Source organism: Nannospalax galili, unplaced genomic scaffold, assembly GCF_000622305.1.
Source record: "Nannospalax galili isolate Female #2095 unplaced genomic scaffold, S.galili_v1.0 scaffold1408, whole genome shotgun sequence".
Taxonomy (NCBI): domain Eukaryota; kingdom Metazoa; phylum Chordata; class Mammalia; order Rodentia; family Spalacidae; genus Nannospalax; species Nannospalax galili.
This window is the reverse complement of record NW_008357131.1, coordinates 483,954-504,570: the sequence shown is the minus strand read 5'-3', so window position 1 is coordinate 504,570 and position 20,617 is coordinate 483,954. Positions and strand designations below refer to the sequence as shown.

The 20,617-nt window shown below is 42.6% G+C and overlaps 1 protein-coding gene across 4 annotated transcripts in view; it reads left to right on the top strand.

Moving 5' to 3' along the window:
• Positions 1–20,617, top strand: part of Cbfa2t2 (CBFA2/RUNX1 partner transcriptional co-repressor 2) — a 157,123-nt gene that overhangs the window by 115,315 nt on the left and 21,191 nt on the right. For 3 of the 4 annotated variants that reach the window (XM_029557153.1, XM_008855056.3, XM_029557152.1), the window contains exons 5-10: positions 414–595; positions 2,795–3,048; positions 6,918–7,003; positions 8,740–8,935; positions 15,396–15,464; positions 18,219–18,409. In XM_029557153.1, the coding sequence (XP_029413013.1) occupies positions 414–595; positions 2,795–3,048; positions 6,918–7,003; positions 8,740–8,935; positions 15,396–15,464; positions 18,219–18,409 (978 nt within the window). The remainder of the gene's footprint in view (positions 1–413; positions 596–2,794; positions 3,049–6,917; positions 7,004–8,739; positions 8,936–15,395; positions 15,465–18,218; positions 18,410–20,617) is intronic. The other variant, XM_008855057.3, reaches the window with a different exon arrangement.

Below are 20,617 nucleotides of genomic sequence, written 5' to 3'. Positions count from 1 at the left end.
AGTAATTCTCTAACTGACCAGTCTTCAAAAAAAAATGTGTTTTGAGGCTAGAGATGTAGAGTGTTTGCCTTGCATGTATTTGGCCCAAGGCCCTATTTCCCAGACTCAAAACACATTGCTGAAAAATGTATGTTTTTAAATTATTTCTTCAACAAACTGTTAATTGAGCTTTGACTCTGTACTAGGCCACAAAGGTAAAGAAGATGCAGTCCCTTTTTTAAGGGGATTGACATCTTCCTGGGGGAAGAAACAAGCCAACTATTAACCCAAGTAATGTCACTTTTTTGGTAACTGTTGGAGGAACAAAGCAAAAAGGGCTTTTGTTTGAGTTCCTGCTTTTTGAGAACACTTTGAGATGCTAATCTCTATTAGGTAGACTCAGCAGATGGGAAAACTGCCTGTTTCTTTTCAAGGCCAACCTGCCCCTGCTGCAGCGGGAACTGCTGCACTGTGCTCGGGCTGCCAAGCAGACCCCATCCCAATACCTGGCGCAGCACGAGCACCTTCTGCTCAACACCAGTATTGCATCTCCTGCCGACTCTTCTGAGCTGCTCATGGAGGTTCATGGAAATGGAAAGAGGCCCAGTCCGGAAAGGTGAGCAGAAAAGAAATATGTGCTTGTTCTTCTGGAACCACACTGCTTGTAAGAGAAAGAAGAGTTGATTCCTGGGGTTATGGAAAGGTAATGTCTCAGACTTTCCAAGGTTAGTTTACCTTTGTCCCAACAGCTCTTCAAGTGACTGCACACTCCTGGTGAGGAGTTCTGCCTGAGAGCTTAAATGGGTTTACTGCTCCAGAAACAAAAACACTCAGTTCTCTTATTCTCTCACTCAGCAGTCAGCAAAAAAGATCTTTGAACAGATGTGGAAGGAACCCCCAGGATTGACCCCTCCTCTCTTATGCCAATCACAGGTTTCAGATTGTGAATGTGAATGTTTTCTAGTCAAATAACCATGCCCCCTTTGCTCTCTTTCTCATTGATGGTCTGCAAATTGGTCTTTTTATAAACCTCTTCTCAGATTTGATTAATTTTATTCCAGTGGCTCACAGAACTTGTGGAACGTTAGCATTTGCTGACTTATTATTAAGGATATTCACAGGGTAAATGGCAAGGTATGGGGAACACTGTTCACCTCTCTAGAAACTCTGGTTTTGGTTTTTTTTTTTTTTTTGAGACAGGGTCTCCCTATAGCCTCAGCTGGCCTGGAACTTGCTATGTAGACCGGTCTGGCCTCGATCTCTAAGATGTGAGATCCACCTGCCTCTGCCTCCTGAGTGCTAGGACTAGCAGGTACCACCACTGCCCCACCCCCCATCCCCAAAACTCTTTGACACCCTTGCCTGTTTGGGGGTTGTTTTTTGTTTTTGTTTTGTTTTTTTATTTTTATTTTATGTGTATAAGCATATTGCCTGCATGTGAGTGCACCCTTGTTGTGAAATGCCGAGGAGGTCAGAAGAGGGCTTCAGATTCCTCTGGAACTGGAGTTAAGGACGGTTCATAACCGCCATGTGGGTACTGGGACTCGAACCCAGGTCCTCTGCAAGAGCAGTCACTGCTCTTAACCGCTGAGCCATCTCTCCAGCCCCCGAGCCAGTTGGGGTTTTTGTGGAAGCTTCATTACATAGGTGTGCTTGATGATATCTTTGGCCATCTGGTGATCAACTTATCCTTTGGCCCAGCTCGCCTCCCTGGAGGTGAGATTGTGGGGCTAAAAGTCTAAGCCCTCTCTAATCCTGCCTTGGTCCTTAACTGTTAGCCTTCGGCTAGCTTGTTAGATTTAGCACTTTGAAGATTCTAAGGATTGTAGTACTTGTATGTCAGGAAACAGGATAAAGTGGTTCCCACAGTATTCCATGAGGCATTAAGGAAACAGTATTATGAACAGCTGTAGAAAATTTATTACATTTGAAGCTGAATAATTAAAAACCCTACCAAATCACAGGACAGTTGTTTCTTCTCAATAACTTACCTTTATAGTGACACACTTGACCTTAAAACATTCCAAACAGGGCTAGAGAGATGGCTCAGCGATTAAAAACACTTACACTTCTAGAGGACTGAGGTTTGATTTCCAGGACCCACATGGCAGCTAACAACAACTGTAACTCCAGTTCTAGGGGGATTTAACATCCTCTTCTGGCCTCTGTAGGCACTGCATACATGTGGTACACCTACATACATGCAGGCAAAACACCTATACACATAAAGGTTTTTTTTTTTATTAAAAAAAGTTCTAAACATTGTTGAACTTGCAACCCTCTGTATTTCTTATAAAGGAAAAGTGCTGTCCTTTATGTAGTCTGTCTTTTCCCTCATGAGGATTAGATGGTCTGCCTGGTTATGGAACGATTGATAATCTCCTTTTCATGCTGGAAAAAAGAAACATTTTACAAATTAGCCTTAAGAAAGTTCAGTTCATCCCTATTGTTAAACTATTCCTGGGCTGTGTGCAGATGCACATGCCTGTAATCACAGATACTCCAGGAGCTGAAATACAGGTATTGCTAGAGTTTGGATGAAGGCCAGCCTAATTTCCAAAAAGAAAAAAAGGGCAGTAAGCAAAACATTATAAGGACTGAGGGCACAGGTCAGTGATAGAACATGTACTTACCATGTGTGTACAGCACCAAAAATAAATAAATAAATAAATAAATAAATAAATAAATAAATAAATAACCTTTCCTTACAGTCTTCCTGCTTCAGAAAGTGCATGGGGCAGAAAGTAGTGCTCATCAAGTGCTGGCATGAACACTTGCTGACAGGCTCATATAAGCACTTCTGGTTCTTCTACAGGAGGGAAGAGAGTAATTTTGAAAGAGATGCAATTCCTCCTGAACCTCCTGCCAAAAGAGTATGTACTATAAGCCCTGCTCCTCGGCACAGTCCTGCCCTCACTGTGCCCCTAATGAATCCTGGGGGCCAGTTTCATCCTACTCCTCCACCTCTTCAGCATTATACTTTAGAAGACATTGCAACTTCTCACCTGTATCGGGAGCCTAACAAGATGCTAGAACATCGAGAAGTTCGTGAGAGGCACCACAATCTTAGTAAGTGACCTCAACACCATGTGCAATACTTTAAATCTGGAGGGATTCTTTGGATTTCTTTCCTACTCAGTGATAAAGTCAGTTAATATTATCATTGCCTTTTCCCTGTTGATAAGATATTGTTATATATCTGGGCATGGTGGCATATTCCTGTAATTCCAATTCTCTGGAGTTTGAGACAGGAGGATCAGAAGTTCAAGGTTATCCTCAAGCTATATATGAAGTTGAAGGCCAAGCAGAGCTGTATAAGATCATCTCAAAAACAAAAAGTTAAACAAGAATGGGCTAGGCATGGTGATACATATCTGTAATCCTTGAAGTCAGGAGGCAGAGAAAGGAGGATCACCACAAATTCAAAGCCAGCCTGGTCTACATGATGAGTTTCAGGCTAGCCAAAGCTACATGAGGCATTGTCAAGAAAATTAAAGGTTTCACAAGAAGGAATATGTATTCTTGAGGGCCAGAGAGATGGACTGATTGCTCTTGAAGAGGCCCTCCTTTAGGTCCCAGCACCTACATGGCAGCTAACAGCTGTCCATAACACCTGTTCAAGGGATCCTTGTCTGGCTTCTGTGGGCATTGCTTGCACGTGTTGCGCTTATATACTTGTAGGCTAAATACTCATACACATAAAATAAAAATAAAGACTCCCCTTTTTTTGGTCTTTTTTGAGACAGGGTCTCCCTTTAGCTCCAAGTGGCATGGTACTCACTATGTAGGGCAGGCTAGTCTTGAACTCACAGAGATCCGCCTGTCTCTGCTTCCCAAATGCTAGAATTAAAGGTATGCACCACCACACCTGACAAGACTACCATTTTAGGAAACAAAAACAGAACACAACATTAATCTGAGACCAGTTTTGAAAAAAATTGTTTTTTGTTATTTTTTTTTGATTTTTGAAACAGGGTCTCCCTATAATCCCACCTGGCCTGGAACCTGCTATGTAGACCAGGCTGCCCTGTAACTCACAGACATCTGGCTGCCTCTGTCTACTGAGTGTGATTGAAGGTGTGTGCCACTATGCCATAAGAGCCCTTTTTTGTCACATACTCCCACAGGTTTTCTACAGAAGAATCTTTGGGGTTTAGCTGCCCAGCATCTATTAGAACAGAGAACCAAAAGTCTCCCACCTTCTAGGGTTTCCCCTGCATTTCCACTCGTGGAGGTACCCTATGGAGAACACATTTTCTCCTTCCCAGTCCAACTTAAGTTCACTAGCATCTTTGAGCTGCAAGCTTCTTGTAGTCCATTCTGAATAATAAAGGCTATGAAAGCTGGAGTCTTAGTCTTTAGCATTTACTGAGTACTTCAGTCCTTCCAGAAGGTCTAGGCAGTTACTTTTTCCTTTATACAGACAAGATACATAGCAACTGTAGTCAATGTCACATAGCTAGTAAGTGGTACTGACAGGATTCAGATCCCAGCTCCCTGGTTCCAGAGGTTAGGAACTTTGGCAGCAGACACTACTTCCTTTCTTAGCTTCTAGAACTTATTCTCTCATACTTCTTTATTTAAGTCTTTGAAAAACTAGACCTGAGGCTGGAGAGATGGCTCAGTGGTTAAGAACACTGGCTGCTCTTGCAGAGGACCCAGGTTTGGTTCCCAGCACCCACATGGTGGCTAACAACAGCCTTTAACTCTAGTTCCATGGGATCTAATGCCCTCTTTGGGCCTCCATGGGCACTGCACATATGTGGTGCACTTACATGGAGGCAAAACATACACATAAAATCAAAATAATAAGGGCTGGGCAGAGTGGCTCATACCTTTAATCCCAGCACTCGGGAGGCAGAGGCAGGCAGATTTCTGTGAGTTCGAGGCCAGCCTGGTCTACATAGTGAGTTCTAGGCCAGCTGGGGCTACAGGGAGACACTTTCTCAAAAGACCAAAAAATCAAAATATTTTTCTTTATTATTTTAATATTTTTTTAATTTTTATTTTATGTGTATTGAGTATATTGCCTGCATGTACATAAGTGTACTGTGTTATGCAGTGCCTGTGGAGGTCAGAAGAGGGTGTTGGATTCCCCTAGAACTGGAATTGTGGAAGGTGGTTAGCTGCCATGTGGGTGCTGGGAATCAAACCCAGGTCCTCTGAAAGAGCTGCCCTACCAGTGCTCTTAACTGCTGAGCCATCTCTTCAGCCTCCAATGGGTAAAGGCTCTTACCACAAAAGCCTGGAGACCTGAGTTTGGTTCCTGGAACTCATATAAAGGTGGATGTAGAAAAGTGATTCCACAGCCATACACAGATACACACAACAATAATAATAATAAATTAAAAATTTTAAACTAGCCTTTTTGCCAGGCATGGTGGTGCACATCTTTAATCCCAGCACTCTGGGTGGCAGAGGCAGGAGGATCTCTGAGTTCAAGGCCAGCCCAGTCTACATAGTGAATACCAGGCCAGCTAGGGCTTATAAGGAGGCCCTGACACAAGAAGGCCAAAAAAAAAAAGAAAAAATCCTAGGCTTGGGGATGGGGGGACTCAAGAGATGGCTCAGCAATTGAAATAAAAATAATAAATAAAATAGTTTTGGGTTTTTTGTTTTTTGTTTTTTTTGTCTTTTTGAGACAGGGTCTCCTTGTAGCCCTAGCTGGCCTGGATTTGCTATGGAGACCAAGCTGGCCTCAAACTCACGGAGATCTGCCTGCCTCTGCCTCCTGAGTGCTGGGATTATAGGCGAGTGCTGGGATTATAGGTGTACACCACCAAGCCCAGCTGTTTTGTTTTTCAACTATGCTTTTCAACTATGCTTTTTTCTATTCATACAGTTTTGCCTGTTTAGAACAAAAAATGCTAAAAAGTAGCTGTAACTTTATCTTGTCAGATTTTACTTGTATTTCTAATAATTTTAGGAGGGGAAAAAAAAATCTATGTTCATCTTGAAGTATACTTTGAAAGACTCACCTGCCTTGATACTTTGTGTGCCAGGCTCATTGCAGATACTTTAATTATTATCAGACATAATTATAAATGTCTGCCCTGTTATAATGGTTCTCAGCCCTCACCAAAGCATCACATGCTCCCCCCCCGTAAAGTCAGACTGACATTAGGAGTGTTAATTCAGTGACTGAGTAGTGCTGCCATAATGTACGATGGGGTTTAAACAGTGACCAACTGCTACTTCTGTGCACTCTTGATTGTGTACTCTTGTTCACTTCTGGTAATTTGTAGAAACTCTGTGTTTATCAAATAATGCAATATTAGTCTTTTGCCAGTACACCATGGCTTTAATTTTGCATTGTACTAAATCTTTCTTAACACATAACATTTTCTCTGTTTATTTGAGATGGAGTCTCAAGTAGCTCAGGCTAGCCTTGAACTTGCAACACAGCCAAGATTGGCCTTAAACTCTGATTCTCCTGCCTCTACTTGCCATGTGCTAAGATTATAGGTGTGTGCCACCATACCCAGCCAAACACAGTGTTTCTGATATTTTGTCCCATATGTTGACTGGTAAATGCTATCTCAAGCATTTGTAATCCTTGTTTATGACATTGACTGTCTTTTCATGTTTATGAACTATCTGCATTTCCTTTTCTGTTACAATCTTTATATCTTAATGCTTTTCTTTTGGAATATTTGTCTTTTGCAATTGATTATTAAGTTGATTATTAAGAGTTTTGGGCTTTGCCTCTGAAGTGGTGGGGATGGCACACAGGAGCTAGTATGTTGTAAGCATTCTGCCACCAAACTACACCCCCAGTTCCTGGAGTGCTTTAATTTTAATATCAATCCTTTATTGGTTATGCCATTTTGTGTAAATTATTCCCTTAAATAGTGTGTTCTCAGTTGACATGACTGTGTACACTTGATAGAATTTAATTATTCTATAGTCTTTCAATTGAATCTCTTAATTTCTAATAGGTCTCAATGGAGGTTATCAAGATGAGTTGGTGGACCACCGGTTGACAGAAAGGGAATGGGCTGATGAATGGAAACATCTTGATCATGTAAGAATCTTAGCATGTTTAATTTCCCTAATTCTTTATTACTTTTAGTTCTCTTTTGTTTGTTTTACTTGGCTGGGAGTGGTGTTTGTTTTTTAAATTTATTTTAATGTGTACATGCCATGACTCAAGTGTGGAGATTAGAGGACTCCTTTTGGGAATTGGTTCTCTCCTTGCACATGGATTCTAGGGATCAAGTTCAGGTCATTAGGTTTTTGAGCAAGCACCTTTGCCAGATGAACCATCTTGCTGGCCCTTTCCGGATTTTTGAGACAGTCTCACATCTAGCTCAGGCTGGCCTTGAACTCATGACTGTCTTCCCATCTCAGCCTCTCATGTGCTTTCCATAGGTGTGAGCCATCAGACCTCAACTCTTTTTTTTTTAAGTATCTTTGAGTCTCTTTATATAAGGTTACGTATGTTAGCTTTTTTTATTTTTTTATGTGTATTAGTGTATTGCCTGCATGTAGGTAGGTACACCCATGTTTTATAGTACCCACAGAGGTCAGAAGAGGGCATTGAATCCCCTGGATCTGGAGTTACAGATGGTTGTTAGCCACCACATGAGCACTGGGAACCACACCTGGGTCCTCTGCAAGAGCAGCCAGTGTTCTTACCACTGAGCCATCTCTCCAGCCCCTCTTTTTTCTTCTTTTTTTCTTTTTATTTATTTGGAGTCTGTATATAGGTTTGCCTTTGCCACAGTGAACATGTTAACATTTTTTTAATTAATTAATTAATTTATTTATTTATTTATTTATTTATTTTTGGTCTTTTTGAGATAGGGTCTCCTTGTAGCCCCAGCTGGCTTAGAACTCACTATGTAGAATAGGATGGCCTTGAACTCACAGAGATCCACCTGCCTCTGCTCCCGAGTACTGGGATTAAAGGTATGCACCACTATGCCCAGCACATTAAAGTTAACATTAAGTCAGAGGACAACCTACAGAAGTTAGTTCTCTCCTTCCACCCTGTGGGTTCCAGAGACGAAACTCAAGTTATCAGGCTTGGCACCACAGACAACCCCCACCCTACTCAACTCCCACTGAATCATCTCACTCGTCCCTATAAAGATTTTTTCCCAGGCCTGGAGAGATAGCTCAACGGTTAAGAACACTGGTTATTCTTGCAGAAGACCCAGGTTTGAATCCCAGCACCCACATAATAGCCAACAACTGTCTGTAACTCCAGTCCCAGGGGATCCAACGGCCTCTTCTGACCTCCACGGGCATTGCACGACACGGGTGCACTCACCTACATGCAGGCAGTACACGAATACACATGAAATAAAAATAATAAATTTTTTTAAAAAAGACTTTTTTCCTTAAAAACTACTTAAATAGCATTTATATTGCATTTCGGTATTATAAACACTGATTTGTTTATAAACAATGAGAAATGATTAAGTGTCTGGGTAGAGGTACATGGAATAAATGCAAATGCTTTATCATTTTATAAAAAGAATTGGAACACTTAGAACTTTTATCTACTTTGGGTCCTAGAGTCAGTGCTCCATGGATAGGAAAGAGTGGGTGTATATATTTAACAAGAAGGTCTAAGATTGGCTTTAAATTGTAAAATTTATACCTAAGCCTGTAAAATCTACCACCCTTTTTCCCCTGTTATAGTTACCTATCCTTGATTTTCAGTGTTCCTGCTTTGACTTTCCTCATTGATTTTCAGTGTTCCTGCTTTGACTTTCCTTATCTTTTCTCCATCTGACTTTCTTTCTGGCTCAGGCCCTGAATTGCATTATGGAAATGGTAGAAAAAACAAGGCGCTCCATGGCAGTTCTGAGACGCTGTCAGGAATCTGATCGTGAAGAACTCAACTACTGGAAAAGACGATTTAATGAAAACACAGAGATGAGAAAAACTGGGACAGAGCTAGTCTCTAGGCAGCACAGCCCTGGGAGTACAGATTCTCTGAGCAACGGTAAGGAGGGGAGGGCAATGGCCAGAATGAACTGCAGCCTTCCTAAAATGGCAAATCTGAGTTTTTGTTTGTTTAATCAGTGATGGTTTTTGTTTGCGTTGTTTTTGCTTTTTTTCTTTTTTGACACAAGGTCTTACTGTATAGCTGAAGCTGGTCTCCAATTCTTAGCCCTTTTGCCTCAGCCTCCCAAGTGATGGAGTTGCAAGCACATAGCACCACCTGTGGCAAGCAAGTCTAATTTACTTTAAAGGAAGGTGGTGCTGAATTGTGAAGTTAGGAAGACTTGGGTTATTATGAAGACTAAAAAGAAAAATAAATGGAATATTCAGTCCCTGCCATCTTTAGGAGAACTTCTTCACATACTTCACCATGCCTGACTTAAAAAAAAAAATTATTATTATTTTTTTGTCTTTTTGAAGCAAGGTCTCTCTGTAGCCCCAGCTGTCCTGGAACTCACTATGTAGACCAGGCTGGCCTTGAACTCACAGAGATCCGCCTGCCTCTGCCTCCCCAAGTGCTGGGACTACAGGCGTGTGCCACCATGCCCGGCTAAAATAAAGTGCAGATCTGTTCCTACCTGCATCCTACATCAGGGTATACCTGCTATGTAGGGATCCTCTAAGCCTATTCCATTCTGTCTGTTTGGAGGTGCATGTCTTTAATCCCAGTACTCGGGAGGCAGAGGCAAGCAAATCTCTGTGAGTTCAAGGCCAGCCTGGTCTACATAGTGAGTTCCAGGCCAGCTGGGGCTACAGGGAGGCCCTGTCTCAAAAAGACCTAATGGCTTAGTCTTCATGACTTCATCCATTTTCTTACATTAAAAAGCTTTTAAAACATTTTTAAAGGAAAATCCATTGTTTAGTCCTTAATTTTTTTTGCATTTTAAAATTTATTTGTTTGTGGTGTGTGTGTCTGTGTGTGTGTGTGTGTGTGTGTGTGTGTGTGTGTGTGTGTGTGTGTACCGTACTTGTAGAGGGAATTGGTTACCTCCTTCCACCATGTGGTCCCAGAGATTGGGCATCAGGCTTGGTAGCAAATATCCTTAGTTCACTGAACCATTTTGCTTTCCCATTCATTTATGTTTAATTTGTTTAAACTTTTGTTGCGGGGGTTACATGCCATGTCATGTATGTAGAGGTTGGAAAACAACTTACAGCAGTTGATACCCCACCCACCATGTGATTTCCAGGGATCAAACTCAGGTCTTCGGGATCCTGCAAGGGCCTTTATCCACTGAACCATCCTACTGCCCCATCCCGTCCACTTTCATTGTTTTGTTTGAGACAGTGTCTCACTATGTAGCTCTGACTAGCCTAGAATTCACTATGTAAACCAGGCTGACCCTGATCTCAGAGATCCCCCTGCCTCTGCCTCCTGAGTTGCTTGGATTAAAGGTGTTTGTCACCAAGTGTTTCCCCTCTACTTTAGAAGCTAGTCACAAGCCCCAGATTCTGACCATTGGTTCTCAACTAAGCTTCCCCCCATCTCTCGCCTTAGGTTTGACTAATTTGCTCAGGTTGCTCAGACACATGAGAAACTCCAAAGATAAGGTATGGGAGAAGGGATGCAGAGCTTCTCTGCATCTGCCACATTCACAAATTCCACGTGTTCAGCTAACCAGGAGCTTTCTGAATCCTGTCATTGGAGATTTAATTACAGTAGACTGGATGGAGACCTGGGAAGGCTTGTGTGCATCTGTGTTCTTTGGCTTTTCTGCAGGATTACTTTGTTCAGACAGGACCCCTCCAGAATGAAGACGGTCTTACCACCTATTACCAAACAAGTGTAGATTCAAACATTCTTGTTATCATTGGGTTTGATTTTTGAGACAGTCTTAGTTTGTAGCCCAGGCCAGCCCCAAACTTGCTGCAGTCCTCCTGCCTCTGCCTCCCTAGTGCTGGGATTATAGACATGAGCCACCACACCCAACAAGTAATAAAAAAATTTCTTTTGTTGTTGTTTGTTTTGTTTTGAGATAGGTTCTCCCTCTAACCCCAGCTGGTCACTGTGTAGACCAGGCTTACCTCAATCTCACAGACATCTGCCTGCCTCTTCCTCCTAAGTGTTGGGATTAAATAAAGACCTGCACTGCCACACTCGCATGTGATAGGATTTCTTCAAGGCCAGTCCAATACTGAAAGGTTTGTTAGGGGCTGGGGGTGAAGGCAAGAGTTTCTGGCACTTGTCTTGGGGAAGAGAAATTCAAGTTTCTATGGCCTACCTGGGGGGAGGAACCAGAAACCTGGTGAAAATTAACATATAGTAACTGTGATGTAGCTTAATGATTGAGTACTTGCCTATAACTATCTGAAGGGGTGGTGGAGAGAGGGGAAGAGGGAAGGAAAAAGAGAGAAAGAACAGTATGCATGTCACAGCTAGGTACTTTAATGGTTTCTCTTTGTTTCTTACAGTATTCCTCCATGAAAATATTCACTGCACTTTGCTTCCTCTTTCCCAGTTCCCCTTCGATATCTGGTGGCTTCCTTCAAAAAATTTGGTTATGCCGGGTGTGGTGGCACACGCCTTTAATCCCAGCACTTGGGAGGCAGAGGCAGGTGGATCTCTGTGAGTTCAAAGCCAGCCTGGTCTACATAGTGAGTTCCAGGACAGCTGGGGCTACAAGGAGACCCTGTCTCAAAAAGACAAAAAAAAAAAAAAAAAAAAAAAAATTGGTTAGAGGGGCTGGAGAGATGGCTCAGTGGTTAAGAATACTGGTGGTTATTTGAGAAGACTTGGGTTCAAATCCCAGCACCCACATGGCAGCTAACAACTGTTTGTAACTCCAGTTCCAGGGAATCCAAAAGCCTCTTGTGTCCTCCAAGGGCATTGCACGACAGGGTGCACTTACCTACACACAGGCAATACATGCATACACGTAAAATAAAAATATTTCTTTTGGAGACAGGGTCTCCCTGTAGCCCCACCTGTCCTGGAACTCACTATGTAGGCCAGGCTGGCTTTGAACTCACAGAGATCCACCTGCCTCTGCCTCCCGAGTGCTGGGATTAAAGGCGTGTGCCACCACACCCGGCAAAATATATATTTTTAAAAATTTGGTTAGGGGATGGAGAGATGGCCCAGCGGTTAAGAGCAGCAGTTAAGGGCTCTTGCAGAGGACCTAGGTTTGATTCCCAGCACCCACATGGCAGCTACAAACCATCCTTAACTCCAGTTCCAGGGGAATCCGAAGCCTTCTTCTGACCTCAGCATTGCATGACACGTGTGCACTCACATATATGCAGGCAATACACTCATACACATTTAAAAAAAATTTTTTTTGGTTAGCAAGCTGCGCCTGATAGCACTCGCCTTTAAACCCAGCCCTCAGAAGGCAGAAGCAGGTGGATCTCTGTGAGATCTAGGCCAACCTTATCCACATAGCAAGCTCCAGGCCACCTGGGGCTACAGGCAGACCATATCTCAAAATAAGGCTCCCCTCCCCCTACCAAAAAAAGAATTTGGTTAGACAGACCAAGATTGTTCCATCAGCTGGGTTGTTTTATCTTGTCTTTTCCCAGCTTAAAGCAACATAGATTTGAGTAGCTCTTCTCCCAAGGGTACATCTAGGAAACCAGTTATTCCCTTCAAAATGTTCCATCACTTTCCCTCCAAAACTGAAAAGGTGTCCTATCCAAAAGCAAAGCTGAATGACAGGCCATCTGTGATCACACTTTCTCCACCCACCCACTTTTAAGTTCCCAAATGTTCATCAAAGAGAATGAATTTTTTCTTATGACAGTCCTAGCATTTTCCATAGAGAGGCAGCTGTTAGTCTCAAAAAGACTGGAAGAAAAAGATTGAGGAATGCCAGCATTAATAATGTGTGTCTTATCCTAAGTAGCTAAGGGCTGCACTCTCCCTCCTCACCTACAGCCATGGCTCTTGAGCCAGGTTTCAGTTGACTCCTTTTTATGTGGGATGTAGAAACAAAACATAAGAAACAAAAACATAAAATCCAGTTCCTTTGATCAAAAAAACTTCAAAAACAGGAGGCTAGAGAGATGGCTGTGCAGTTAAGAGCACTGACTGCTCTTACAGAGGACTCGAGTTCAATTCCCAGTACCCACATGGTAGCTAACAACCATCTGTAACACAAGTCCCAGGGATCCCAACATTCTCTTCCAGCCTCCATGGACATTCCACCCACATGGCACACACACACACACACACACACACACACACACATATGTGTGTGTGTGTGTGTGCGCGCGCGCGCGCGCTTTATATATGTGTGTATATAGGGAAAATACTCATTCACATAAAAATAAATAAGCCGGGCCTGGAGAGATGGCTTAGCAGTTAAGAACACTGGTTGTTCTCGCAGAAAACCCAGGTTCGATTCCCAGCACCCACATGGCAGCTAACAACTGTCTGTAACTCCAGTTCCAGGGGATCTGACAGCCTCTTCTGTCCTCTGCAGGCATTGCACGTCATGGGTGCACTTACATGCTGGCAATACATGCATACACATAAAATAAAAATAGTAAATAAAATATTTTTAAAAATAAATAAGCCAAGTCTTGTGGTTCATACTTTTCATCCCAGCACTCCAGAAGTAGAGGCAGGCAGATGGAGGCTAGCCTGGTCTACATAGTGAATTCTTGGCCAGCTGAGGCTAGGAGATTCTGTCTCAAAAAAATAAGAAATAAAAATAAGTAAAAATTTAAACACACACACACATACACACACACACCCTACCCCTACAGACAGATGATGGTTCTGATGCGGTTTGAAAGACCCTGAACCAGGAGTGCTGAGTTCAATCCCTAGATGCCATCTGCCATCAGAACCCACCTGGAAACCTTGAGAAAACTAAATATCCTGGCCCACCTCCAGAGATTCCGACTTAATTGATCTGAGTTGAGACCCAGGCTTTCAATAAGAGTAATTGCTTTCTTTGAAGTATCATTTATTTATTGGAGAACATAAGTTTGCCACAGCCCATATGTGGAGGTCCAGAGACAACTTGGGGGAGTCCATTATCTCCTTCCCCTTCCAAACCTTTATGCAAGTTCCAGGGATCAAAATCAGGTCCCTGTGATTGTTTTTAAAAAGCCAATGAGAAGTTGGATGTGGTAATGCACACCTTTAATCCCAGCACTCATTCAGGAGGCAGAAGCAGGGGGATCTCTGTGAGTTCAAGGCCAGCCTGGTCTATGTAGTGAGTTCCAGGCCAGCTGGGGCTACAGGGAGACCCTCTATCAAAAAGACTAAATAAGGAAATAAATAAATAAGCCTATCCTTTATCTGTTAAAATTGAAATGATATTTTTCAGATACTGCATTTTGTTATGTGCTCATGTTTCCTTCTCTGACTTTTCAGACTATTATTACTTTTCATGTTAACACCCATACAGGTGTTTACTGAGTGTTTTATGTGTTAAGGCTTGGTGACAGGTACCCTTCCTTGCCTTCTGAGTCATTTTACCAACTCATATTTAAATTTTTAAAAGATTTATTTTATTTTAGATTATGTGTATGTATGTGTGTCTGTGTGTGGGTATGTGAACATACATATGGGTGCCTGCATCAGCTAGAGGCATTGGATCCCCTGGAGCTGAAGTTCCAAGTAGTTTTGAGCCACTCAACGTGGGCACTAGAACTCAAACTTAGCTCCTCTGCAAGAACAATACATGTTCTTAACCCCTGAGCCATCTCCCCAGCTTCTAAATGTTTTTAAATGCTATTTTAAAAATAATTGACCTGTAAGAAGGTCATAGAACAGCAGTGTGTAGGCTGAGGCAGGCAGATCTGGAGTTTGAGGCCATCCTGAGCTACATAGTAAAACCCTATCTTTGCCACCACTCCTCTACCCTAAAAAAAAAAAAAAAGATCATATAATACAGAAATATAAAATTGTAGATGTGCTGCCTCTTCCCCCATTTTCTAATAGGCACACTTTTTAATAAATTAGTGTTATCTTAGAAAATTTTCAGTGTTCACATTTCAAGATAATTTTTCCCAGTTTTTAATTCTGAAAGTTGTAAATTTTTCATCTGTGCTTGTTGGCACAGATCTGTAAATCCAGCTACTCGAGAGACTACAACATGAGGATCTGAGTTCAAGGCTTGCCTGAACTTCAGAATTCCAGAGCAGCCTGAATAATGTAGGAATAATGAAACCTGGAGCTTCATTCCCTATCAAGATGTAGTGAATTCATGTATCTTAGCATGTACAGTCCCTAGGTTTGATCTTCAATATCACATACAAAAAAGATACATACACATATACTTGTAAAAATTTAGTATTCTGTTTCATAATTTGATGCTAGCTCTTATTCAGAATGTTTTTTTGTATCAAGCCGGAATACATGTTTGAATCTAAGTGGTAAATCAGATATCTGATTAGAAGAAATTTTGTGTCAGAGCTAGGGCTCGTTTGTATAGTTCTTGCCTCGCATGTATGAGAACTTGGGTTTGAAAACTGTTAATAAAAGGCAGCATTTTGTCTCTCTTATGTAGATTCTCAGCGGGAATTCACCAGTAGGCCAGGAACAGGATATGTTCCTGTGGAGTTTTGGAAGAAAACTGGTATGTATCTGTTTGCTGGTAGGCTGCCTGAGCTCACTAGTTTATGCAAGCTGGGAACATATACTGGGGAAATGCTGGTAACTGGCCTTTTGGTTGTCCAATAATATCCTTCTCATGGAGCACTTGGCTCCTGCTCCTCTCCCTCTGGCTGATTGCACACATCTCCTAGACTGCCTGTTGTGATCTCTGGAAGGTCAAGAGTTTGTAGTGGCTCCCTCTAGGCCCTGAGACAGTCTCCTGTTTGCCACTACCTATGCCAGACTAGCTTGGCAGGGAGCTTCTGGGAACTCTACTTCCACCTCTCATCTCACTGTAGGAGCGCTGGGATTACAGATGCATGCTACCACATCCAACTTTATATGGGTTCTGAGGATCCAAATTCATATCCTCACGTTTTAATGGCACCTGCTTTACTCACTGAGCCATCTCCACCAGTTCCGAACTTGGCACAGGTCTTTAATACCTCTGAGCTTCCTTTTACTGCCTCTATCTTACTCAAGATTGTTCTTGGACTAGAGGTTGTCAGCTCAATGGTAAAGTGTGTGTGTATGTGTTCAGCCTTTATTCATCCCTGACGTGTGTTCATCACATGCACAAATGAGTATGCATGCAATTAGTAACAGTGAGTACATGCAGATTCTTGAGTACACTTGGCAAGTGTTCCACTCCTGAAATACCATCCCAATCTTTATTTTATTTCAAGACATGGTCTCACTAAGTTGGCAAGGCTGACCTTGATGTCAACATCCTTCTGTATGTCCTCCAGAGTATCTGGAATTACAGGCATGTTCATTTATAATTTGATACCAAAACAAGCTGTTATTTTGCTACATTAAACAGTTTAGAAAGCTATATGTTAGAAGCGAGAAAATGTATATTACATTGATAATAAATGAAACAGAATTGTAGAAAATCACCATAAACTAGAGGGAAAGATTACTATATACATAATCTCCTTAAAGCTAGTGACTGTTTGGGAGATTTCTTAACTGTGGTTAAATGCCCAACTTTGCTTTTGGGCTAACTAGAGCCAAGTTCTCACTCTGCTACAGTGCTTCCTCTCCAGTAAGATAGCTATCCAAACTATGATTTTAAAATTGACTTGTCCTTAATTTATGGCAATAAAATGTACCTGGGAAGATAAGATGTACTCCAAACCTACCTAACATTGCCTGGCATGGCCTTTAATCCTAGCACTTGGGAGGCAGAGGCAGACAGATCTCTGGGTTCCAGGCCAGCTTGGTGTGTTCTAGGCCAGCCAGGGCTACCTAATGAGACCCTTTTTCCACTCCTACCCCCAGTCTCACTCCCATCCCCACAAATCTACCTAATGTAGTGAGAGGCTGAAGAGGATAGCTGTGGTAGGCTACATTAATGGAACTGTGCAGATGTCTTAAGACAAAGAAGTCTGAAGTCCTTGTCTCTGGATGAAGATTTTCTTAAGGCATAATCAATAAAGTGGAAACTAATAGCAAAGCAGCCTAGAACACTATTAAATAGTCCTTTGAACCTGTGCTGTGTGTAAGAGCCAGTCTGTTAGAGAGTGCCTTCAGGTCCAGTTTGTATAGTCTTGTGGACTCACATGAGAGGTGTTTTATGTTTACATTCCCATTGTCTAAGGCCTACATGCATAGAGCATGTATTTGGAGTGTCTTCTCTATGGAAGCCAAGCAAGGTGGATCATGTAAGAAGTGACAAGAACCAGGCATTTGGGGCATTCTGCCCAAATATGGATCTTCAGCCCATGTTTCTCAACAGTGCTCATCTTCAAGGGTCCAAGTATCCCCTAATCACTGGCATCTGGACACCTCTAAGCACCTCAATCATCTCACTTGCCTGCTCTTTTTCTGTCACCCATATCATTGCATAACGTTACCACTGTCCTCCTTTACTATACATGCAGACCCTTTTTGTTCTGCCCACTTCTGATTCCACTTCTTTTTGACTCCTCACCCGCACCCCCCATGCTCTTTGCAAACTCAGAGCCTCTTCTCTCAGCTGGGTCATGCCCCAGCTTTCCAGTTGTCATCTTTTCTCCTTTTATTTTCTTCCTTTTTTTTTTTGGTCTTTTTGAGGCAGGATCTCCTTGTAGCCTGAGATGGCCTGGAACTCACCATGTAGACCAGGCTGGCTGGAACTTACAGAGATCCACCTGCCTCTGCCTCCCAAGTGCTGGGATTAAAGGCATTCGCCACCACACCCAGCAGTTCACCTTTTCTTTGGAAAACAAGACATGTAAAACACATTTTTTGATCCTCCTGCTCCTTATAGAATTCACCACTTTTTTCCTTAACACTCTAGTCTCTCATTGTGACATGAGATGGTACCTAAGCCACTAGTATACTTGATCACAAATAGGAGAATGAGTGCTCTCTACTCACTCATGTATTCTCAGTGCTAGGTATATTTCCCTCCATGTGTACCTAGCAGACAGTTGCATGAATAATAGGTGAGCACTTGTAAAAATACACAGGATTGTATGTTTACATCCACCCCTGTATATCTTATTTTCACTCTATTCTTCCTTAGAAATGCTGTGGGTTAGCTGGGCATGTTGGCACATGCTTGTAGTGCCACTGCTTGGGAGGCAGAGGCAAGAGGATTACCACAGTTTGATACCAACCAGGGCTACATAGTGAGACCCTATATCTAAAATCCCAACTTCTCACCCTACCCCGCCAAAAAGGAAAAATGCTGTGAGTTAGGAGGGAAAAGATTTCTTGGCCAGTTGGTTTTACTCTCACTTTCTTCCAGAAGAAGCTGTGAATAAGGTGAAAATTCAGGCCATGTCAGAGGTACAGAAGGCTGTAGCCGAGGCGGAGCAGAAAGCCTTTGAAGTAATTGCAACTGAGAGAGCACGAATGGAGCAAACCATAGCAGATGTCAAACGGCAGGCTGCAGAAGATGCCTTCCTAGTCATCAATGAGCAAGAAGAGTCAACAGAGGTCAGAGCTCTGTTAAGCCATGGGCTGGGCTGGGCTGGGCTGGGCAGCTGAGAGGAGCAAGCCCACTGCTTGCCACTGAGGTGCTGGGGAGGAAGAGTCTACTCTAGAACTAGATGGTGAGATTTTTAACCACTACCAGGCAGGAGAGTGTTTTCTTACCTTAGGACCCTTTTATATGCAAAGATAATAAATTACTCTGTTGTATTCATGTTATGTACATACATGCATACATATGCACACATACAGTATATTGGTTTAACTTTATAAATTTGCTGTGAAGGTCATGTTTGTGCCATTGCATGATGATTCACAGTGGTAAGTGGGCTCGTTATGTGCAGATACCTGGCTGTGTGTGTATTTCCTTTTTGGTCCTCATAGTAATCTAATCAAGTAGATTCTGGTTCTCTAATTACAGAAGTGGCAGATCAGACCTACGCAATACCTACCTGGGGCCTAGGACTCAGTGATGCTTCTATACAGTGAAAACAGAAATGAAAAATGCAGTGGCACAGTATTACACACCTATAGTTTTATCCAGCACTTGGGAGGCTGGGGGCAGGAGAATTCAGAGTTCAAGGTGAGCTTGGGCTCTTTAGGGAGACCCTGTCATAAAGCGGGAGAAAAAGTCAGATAAAAAGAAAAAGCCACGTGACACAAACATTTTAACAGTCCAAGGAACACTCTCCCTGAAATTCTAGGGAATAAGTTTAGTTTCATAAGTGTAGTTGGCAAGTGTTCTACCTCTGAACTACATCCCAATCTTTAGTTTTATTTTGAGCCATGGTTTCACCACGTTGCCAGGACTGGCCTTGTAGTCGATCACCATCCTATTGCTGGAATTGCAAATGTGTGCCATCAAGCCTGACCACTGTTAGTATGTTGGAATTCAACGAAATTTTCCTGTATCTTTCATTTTAGTCTTGTTTTGGGGAGAGGACAAGAGGTTGAGATTTTTGAGCCAGGTTCATTCTTTCTATTTAGCCTAGCCTGGCCTGGTACTCAATATGAATCCAGGCTAGCCTTGAACTGCCTCAGTCTTTTGAGTGCTGAGATTACAAGCATGCTCACCATGCCCACCTCATTTTAGTCAGCTTTTTCTTTTTCCAGGTTTAAAACTTAAGAAGTAAGTCTAGGGGTTAAAGAGATAACTCAGTCCTTAAGAGCACTGATTCTTGCAAAGGATCCAGGTCTAGTTCCCAGCACCCACATGGCAGCTAACAACCAACAGTCCATAACTCCAATTCCAGGGGGATCTGACATCCTCTTCTGGCCTCTTCAGGCATTGCATGGCATGGGTGCACTTAAATACATGCAGGCAAAGCACTCATGCACATAAAATAAAAATAAGTAAATAAAAAATTTAAAAATAAGCCTATAGGAACTATAATTTTAAGCAATATGTAAAGTGGCCTGTCAGGGAAGTACACACCAGCATCTATCCTGTCAAACTGGCATTTCACAAATGGGAAGGATAGGAATCCTAGTTTTAAGCTTTTTTTTTTTTAGTTTACATATTTAATGTGTTTGAGTATTTTGCCTACATGTAAGTAAGTGCTCTGTCCTAGTTTGTTTCTTCATTGCTTTGACAAAACACTCTGACCACTACCAGCTTGGGGAGGAAAGGGTTTACTCAGCTTATATCGCCTAGGTTGTAGTTCATCAGGGAGCCCAAGGTAGGAACTCAGGGCAGGAACCTGGAAACAGGAGCTGGAGCACAGGCCATGGAGGAATGCTGCTTACTGGCTTGCTCCACTGCTCTGACTCTGCAGTCCACAGCACACTCAGCTCATCTTGCAGACCCAGGCCAGCTCCATTCCACACTTAACTGCTGTCCTTTGTCATCCCATGGTCCTGGCATCCCCAAAAAGCTGGAGTCTCCACTGAAACTGAGGCGACATCTTTACCAATGGCCTCTTCTTGCCTCTTGGGGTGCATAGCCTCAGATTCTCTCCATGACCCCTTCAATCCTGGGGTCTTCGCTGCAACTGAAGCTGCACTTTCACCTATGGCCTTTCCTGGCCTCTCAGGGTCCCAAGCCTCAGCTGCTCTCTGTGACCCCTTCATGCTTTCAACACCAGAACCATGCAGGAGACTCTTACACATTACCAAGTCCTGCTTCCAGCTTGAAATAGAGGTGCGGGTCCCCTCTGTTTGCTGACCCCGAGGAAATACTTCCCAGAAGACTCCACCACAGTGATGCTGGTCTTT